Source organism: Pinus tabuliformis, chromosome 6 (assembly GCF_031772625.1).
Source record: "Pinus tabuliformis cultivar Carrire ecotype Pingquan chromosome 6, CPIR1, whole genome shotgun sequence".
Classification (NCBI taxonomy): domain Eukaryota; kingdom Viridiplantae; phylum Streptophyta; class Pinopsida; order Pinales; family Pinaceae; genus Pinus; species Pinus tabuliformis.
In genome coordinates this window covers 3,862,885-3,870,777 of record NC_142292.1, presented here as the reverse complement: position 1 = coordinate 3,870,777, position 7,893 = coordinate 3,862,885, and the positions used below count along the sequence as shown (strand labels likewise).

The following is a 7,893-nucleotide window of genomic DNA, read 5'->3' as shown; positions in this document are numbered from 1 at the left end:
GTTCTCAAATATTATAGAAACAAACTTGGAGATTACATTGCTAGCTATGTCAATCAGAGATAGAACACTAGAAACAAACTTGGAGATTGGATTGCTAGTTATGTCGAACTTGGAGATTGCATTGCTAGCTATGTTAATCAGAGATAAAACACTAGAAACAAACTTAGAGATTGGATTGCTAGAAACAAACTTAGAGATTGGATTGCTAGTTATGTTTCCAGTGACTACTAAACACGGTCTAATATATTGGGCCTAACCCCAAGGGTATTAAGGAGATTTGACCTCGTGACCTCCTAATAGACAAGATATTTAGCAATGAAGGCTCGACCAATTGAGTTATCCCTTAAAGCTTGTGCAAACACATTATTAGTAAAACATAATTTTAATTCATTCTATGAAATAAAATGTAACCAGTAAAATTCATGTAAAAGATTGGTATATGTAATGAAAATACTTATATATCTTCTTCTAAACATCATGTTCAAGTTGCAAATCATAGAGTTTTGCTAATATTGTTAATGATTTAACATTGGATATCTGGAGTAACTTTTAAATAAAATGTAATTCCTAAAATTAAAATAAAAAATTAGCTCCTTTAAATATTATGTACAAAGTAACTCTAGGGTCCTTAATAATGCCTATTAACGCCAAAGATCTACACAAATAGATTGTGGAGGTGTAAATCCCCACATGTTATTGAAAAAACACGGAAGTGGGAAGAAGGATAAGGCACACACAAATAGATTGTGGAGGTGTAAATCCCCACATGTTATTGAAAAAAACACGGAAGTGGGAAGAAGGATAAGGCACTTGACTGTGAGGGGTTTCTTTTAGATTGGAGAATTGCTTGGGAAGAAGGATAAGGCACACACAAATAGATTGTGGAGGTGTAAATCCCCACATGTTATTGAAAAAAACACGGAAGTGGGAAGAAGGATAAGGCACACACAAATAGATTGTGGAGGTGTAAATCCCCACATGTTATTGAAAAAAACACGGAAGTGGGAAGAAGGATAAGGCACTTGACTGTGAGGGGTTTCTTTTAGATTGGAGAATTGCTTGCTCAGACAATACTATGTCTAAATTGTTCTCGTCTGGGATAGATAAGGAAAATGTGAAGCAGATAAGTAATGTCATTCATTACGTTCTGCTACAACCCAGACGTTCACAGGCCGATCCGTTCTTCTTGTTGGCGCATTCTGTTCCATTCCCCACTGATAGTAATGGCTATCCTCTCTTCAAGAATCATTATTTGAACTTAGTTTTCTCCAAAACCTACAGTTTCTTCAACAGCATCCGGCGCTTCAGATCGCCGAACGAGAACCCTGGAGCCGCCACGCTTGCCCAGAGGTTGAGGTTATCGAATGAAGATCTGTATGTGAGGGACATGATCAGATCGGAACGACGGCGGAAACCTCCTGTGTTTGGTCGCCCCCCTACATGGACCTTTATGATTCCCAATCTAATGCTTCTGCTCTTATTCTACTACAAGGTATATCTACCCAGCTAACTTTATTTTGTACTCCTGGTTTATTAGAAGGGAACTGAACCTGGGAAGATTAACCCCAGGCTGTGCTGGGTTATCTGGATTTGGGTATGTAACCCCAATCGCTCTGTTTTATGTATTTTATTTTATTCTCATTGGCTGTAATTGCTCGATAAATGGGTTTATATAACTGGTTTTTGTAGGCATTTATTTTTTTATTCAGACACATTGGGTTTGAGTTGGTCCGAGCTTTTAATTCTTTTGTTTCATAAGGTAGGTTCGAACTGTTTGGCTGGCAAATTTGAGTTCGATTCAGTATAATTTCCAAGTTTATTAGTTCCAATCTAAATTTACTCTGAGTCTTGACACCATAAACATCGGAACAGTGAATTAAAACCCATGCTTGCCAACTTTTAGCCATCTAAATTTCTCTGTTTAACCTTGTCAGAACTAATTCATGGGTCGTAGGGTACCATTTTCCTCCATTAACATCTTTTGGGTCTGCTCTTAAAGGAAATGGCCTTATTAAGTGTCCCTCTTGGAGCAAGGTCCTCTATTTTTTTAATGTGGAAATTTATCCTCTAGTTTAACTTATTTGCAAGGGTATAGGGTTTCTGTCAGAGGTTTTCAAACTTTTAATGAACTCTATGCTGAGTCATGTTGGGAGTTCCTTTGGGTTTTTATTTAAAAGACACATTATGGCAAGGCATATCCAAATTCCACATTACCCTGTTGCCACTATTCAATTTTATTTCTTGTTTTTAAGTTTTACATTAAATGTTAGCTCATAAGAGGTTTGATGTACCGTATTTAATTTCAAAGATTATGCTAGAAATCTGCTAAATAGGAGTGCCAAGCCGCTGTGACCTCTCTGATCACGGATTAGAAGCAGCGTCAGGTTTGCTGTGCAGCACCCGTTTTCTGTCTTTCATACTAAAGCTAATTGAAGGCACATATTTTTGACCTTGCATGCTTTTTTTCCCTGGTGAACCATTCATGAAGGCAATTGTTCTTACTGCATTCGTGCATTCTGACCCCTTATCTGTTAGTGAGCGACTGGCAAATTGCAATTGCTAACCAAAGTGTCATAAACTCTCAAATCTCATCAAGTGATTTCACTCCCACACGCAAACCGAGTTACTAGGGCTGTGTATGTGTCACAATCTGAAAATTATGGGTAGCTTAATTTGCACAAACAACCTAAATTATCACAGATATGTATATCCGTGTTACAATCTTTATGACGTTGTAAAGTCACTTTACCTGCATGCAGACAATCTCAGATACCATCAGAATGTTTATGTATCCCCTGCAACAAATAAACACAAGGCTCCTTAACTTTGGGGTGCAACTATTATCTAACACAAGGCTCTTTAACTTTGGGGTGCAACAATTATCTGTTTTTGGGAGGTAAATTGTGAATTCAAGTGGCCCTGAGGCACTTTGGACCTACGGTGCAAAGTCCTTTAATCTTAACTTCAAAAAGTTCATGACCGCCCACTTCACACAGATGGAATATGGGCAGAGAAGAGTTCATGACTGCCTATTTTACACAAATGGTATATGGACAGAGATCTGTTAGATTTATTGTCTAAAATAAGGTGAACAATAACTAAATTATGATCAATCCACAGCTTCCGACTGAAGGATAGAATGCCAAAGGATAAGAAAGGGAGAATAAATGATACCAGGCTTATGGTGAAGTCAAATCGGGACGCTGATCAGACAATGGACATGAGATCCCACGAGCAGATGTTGACCTGAGGACTTGATGTCTTGTAATATGAGACTTGAAGACCTTTCAATGCCATCCAAAGCTCATCTTACTAATTATAGAAAGGCTGTTAAGATTCCACCCAGCAAATGAAAAGCTGTCAAATAAAGGCGAGGAGCTTCAAAAGTTTTTGTGTCTGTAGTGTCTATGATGGCTCTCATTAGTTTTTGGAAGGCTTATTATGTTTGAGTATAATTTATGTTTGAGGATATGATCAATGTACATTCATTTTAATTCTAAATTTATATCGTTGAAAATTTATATCGTTGTCAAAGGGATTATAATAAATTTGACGTGGAAATCTCTGGAGTGTGTATGTAAGGTATTCATTTCCTAATTTTTCATTTTACTTTATAGATTTTTTATTGTTAATTTTTTAGTTTTTAAATACTCCAATTCTAAAGTGGGTGATGTGTAAGTATGTCACACTTCTAATAAGAAAAAAATATTTAATTGATGTATGTCCAAAGAAAATGAAAATAACTATTTTTTGTGTTAAAACTTAAATAGAATGTAAGTTACAATTTATTAAGATATTTTAAATGAAATAAGTTAACTAATAGATAAATTTAAATTTCTTTTTATTAAAAGTTTTCAAAACTTTCTTTTTGGAGTGTAGAATTTGAGTTTTGGAGCATAGAATTTGAGGAAAATTTTTCATTTTATTTTATAGATTTTTTAATTTTTAATTTTTAAATACTCCAATTCTACTGTCCAGTGTATGTGGATGATGTGTAAGTATGTCACATCTCCAATAAAAAAAATATTTACTTGATGTCCGCCCAAAGAAAATGAAAATAACTAATTTTTGCATTAAAACTTAAAGAGAATGTAGGTTACATTTATTTAGATATTTTAAATGACAATCTCAGAGAAGGTGCAATAATGATCTCGATGAAGGTAACCTTAGTAATGGAATTGAACTTCAAAATCCAACAGTGATGATTATCTCAATAGTGACAAAGAAGAGGATTGGTGTCTTGGTCTTGGAGTGGTATTATAATTCAAGGGTTATGGTCTTGGTGTTTGTCAATTATAATCTTTATAAGAAGAATTATGTGTGGGTTTTCTTCTACAAGAGGGAGAGGTTTTGGCACTGGCAGAATGCCAACACTTTGTGTTATTGTCTCTTTGTTTTTCGTAGCTATTTGATGAACTAAAGAAGACACACTAAAGAACATGCTAATAATCAAAATGTTAAATACCTTTCAAATAGTTATCATGTAAGAAGAATCTCATTAACTCCTTGCCCTAGATTCTTCAACATGGTATCAGAGCTATGGTCACTATTTTTTTTTCTAGTTAGGTTGTAGATATATCTGTGAATTAGTTCTAATGGTCTAGATGAAGAGAGCTGTGTTTTCTTGAAATGAGTCCTAGTTTACTTATCAAATTGACATGACTTGCAGATTGAATTATCGGGCCTTGACAGTCTTGGAAAACCTCTCACAGCCCCAAACTCGCTGACTTATTAGATTGTCAAAATTCATATGACCAAGTCCATTATGCCACAACCAGGGTTCACTTGAATTGCTCAAATAGAAAATTACTCTGGAGTCATCAAACACACATTATTGTGAATTTTTATTGCTTTTCCCACCAACTTCCCATTTTCTTCATTTCGGAACTCACAGTCCTTTGATTGAAATGTCACATTATAGCCATTATCACACATTTGACTTACACTAAGCAAGTTGTGCTTGAGACCTTCTACATACAACACATTTTGGGCTTTAGTATTTTCATCAAGACTGACTATGCCCTTACCCTTAATTCTTGTTGGGCATTGTTGCTAAAAGTGACATTGTTCCCTCTATCATTTTCTATTAACAACAAAAATTGGCTCTTATCCCCAGTCATATGCTTGGAACAACCACTATCCACATACCATATGTTTTCATGATTATGTGTTAATAGAGAAAGTCCACATTCCATGCTCTTTCCAACTTTTCGTTTCCAGTTCTCTTTATCTTTTCAAAAAGTTGGTTTCCAAGTGTTCTGAGATTTAGATGGGTACTCAAACTTGCTTTTGTACTCACTTTTCTTGTGCCCAAAATTATTCCATTTGAAACATTCAACATCACTCATTAGGGGAGAGAAGGCATTTTGATTTTTGAGAGGAGAGTTTTGAGATCTAAAATTCTGATACTTATTGTATCTAAAATTTTCATCTCTTTCAACTTTGATCCTTCTACAATCAACAACCTTATATCCAAAGATGTGACATTTATGACAATGACCATAAAATAAATAAGAGTACTTGAAGTTGGAAAGTTCATGAGTTTGTGCATGAAGGTACCTCTATTGTCTGGTTGATTGATTCATTCTCCGCTGGTGTGCTTCCTTGGGGTAGATGGAGTTATTATTCCAATGCTGGGCTCCTCTTTGGCTTGCTAACTTTTGTCTTCATTAATTCTTTCTTGATACATATTTGAATAGCTCTGAGTTTCCACAAATCCCATGGACCTGAAGTTCATCTTTCCCATAGAAGATTCTCGTGGTTTGGAGTATCCGAGGCCTGTTTTTTTTTCCTGAAGACATTTGAATGTTTAGAATCTGATCTAGCTTCCTTATTCATTCTGCAAAATTTTCATTTATACCTTTCTCGGTCTTCTTTTTCTCAAGATCCGTTCTCAGAGAGACGACCTCTGCCTCGAGACTCTGATAATTCTCTTCCCATTCATGGATCAAATCTTGAATAACATCTAATTTGACTTTTAAGGATATAATTTCATCTTTGCATCTTTTTGAGATCATTTCCTTCTTTACCTTGTACATCTCATGTTTTAAATGCTTGTTCTCTTCTTCTAGTTTCTCACATGTTCCTTGTTTTTATTCTAGTAGAAAGGTTCAAATATCTTTGCTTTTAATGACTTCTTGAAGTGTTTCTTCTAGTAGAAAGGCTAAACTATTTTTGCTTTTAATAGCTTCTTTAAGTTTTCTTTTTGATATACAAACTCCTCATTGTCAGGGTTGTACATACCTTCTTTAGCACGTTGTAGTTGTTCTTTTAGCTGTTTGTTCTTTCTCCTTGCCTTCTTTAAATCATCAAGACAAATGACGAGTTCCCCTTCAAAGTCCATTACTCCTACTTCTTCTTATTCCTCTTCAGAGTTAGTAATATTTTGTTTCTTAGAGTCTTCTCCAAATGCCATGAGTAAATACTTATTTGAATCGTCTTGTGAAGATCTTTCACTGTCTAACTCTGGTGCTGAGCATTCCTCTTTGGAGTAGAGCCCTTTTTTATAAAACTTATTCTTCGGATGTTTTTGAGATTTGTTTCTAAATTTTTGATCATCTTCCTTTTCGGTCTTTTCTTTGTAAGGGCACTTGGAAAAAAAATGTCCAATCCTTCCACAATCAAATCATTTAAAGGGCAACTTCACTTTATATTTTCTTGAGTCACACTTTAGTTTCCTATCAAATTGAGCTAGCTCTTGATCAAATTCACAACGAGAGAAATCTTGATGATCTTTGTCTCCTTGGACGCTTTGAATTTTGCCTCCTTGGGTTCATACTTCTCTCTTCCTACTCTCATTTCATAGGTTGTGAGAGTACCAAGCAACTAATCCATTTTGAGATTCTTTAAATCAACGATTTTTTCAATAGAAAATACTTTGGCATTAAATCTCATGGGTAGAGATCTTAAAACCTTTTGAACAATCATATCTTCCTTGACTTCTTCACTTCATCAACCTTGAGGAAGTATTCTGCTATGCTTTTTTTGTTTTCTCTTTTTTTCTTTCTTTTTTTTTTTGTTTTTTTCGCTCATTTTTAAGATTTCAAACCTCATTTTGAAGGTTTGAATTTTGGCCTGCTTGACTTTGTCATCTTTTTCAGGCGAGGATTGTGGGTTTTACCGAGAGCCCACCTATAGGAGCTCGTGGCCGAATTGAAATTGTTAATAAGTATTCTTCTTCAAGGTGTACGAAAAGAAATTACTTTAGGCTGTGGATGACAAACAACCCAAACAATAAAAATGGTTTAGAAAATCTTCGGCAAAATCACATAAACCATCTTTTGTCGACGCGTTTCAAACCAACCAGTGTGGTTCATCGTCAGGACAAGTTGAAGAACCAATCCGACTTAGCTGATTAGGATTGGTTCTTCAACTTGTCTTGACGATGAACCACACTGGTTGGTTCGAAACGCGTCGACAAAAGATGGTTTATGTGATTTTGCCGAAGATTTTCTAAACATTGTTATGGATCACAGAAGTCTAAATTCCTTAATAAAAATGGTTGTTAAACAGTGTGGATCTACAACAAATGATAGAAACAAAACCTGTCAAAGCCCTGATCTATGCAACAAAACTAGTTAAACAACATAAGGAAATAAGCGCAACTCCAATAATCCAATGGAAACCAGATATATAAAGAATATATTTTATTAAACAACACTTGCGGATGGAACAAATAATGTTGCCAGTCCCCCTCTATGGGATGGGTTCTTGGCTATCATCAATGTCTTCAGCTTTTGTAGAGCCTCTTTCCTCTATAATGTGTAAAACCGAGTAAACAAAATGTTTGAGCTCAATGAAAACTCAAATGGAAAAGAAAAATGGTGTGCGACAATGTTAATAATTAGAGTTACAACAGTGAGTGCAACAATGAAAATAATCAAAAGTGAAGAA

The 7,893-nt window shown here is 35.2% G+C and overlaps 1 protein-coding gene across 1 annotated transcript in view; it reads left to right on the top strand.

The window, feature by feature from the left end:
* The first annotated feature begins 946 nt into the window (after positions 1-946).
* LOC149256915 (uncharacterized) overlaps positions 947-7,893 on the top strand; it is a 268,484-nt gene continuing 261,537 nt past the window's right edge. The window contains exon 1 of the mRNA XM_089406570.1: positions 947-1,492. Within this exon, the coding sequence (XP_089262696.1) occupies positions 1,076-1,492 (417 nt within the window). The 5' untranslated portion in view covers positions 947-1,075. The remainder of the gene's footprint in view (positions 1,493-7,893) is intronic.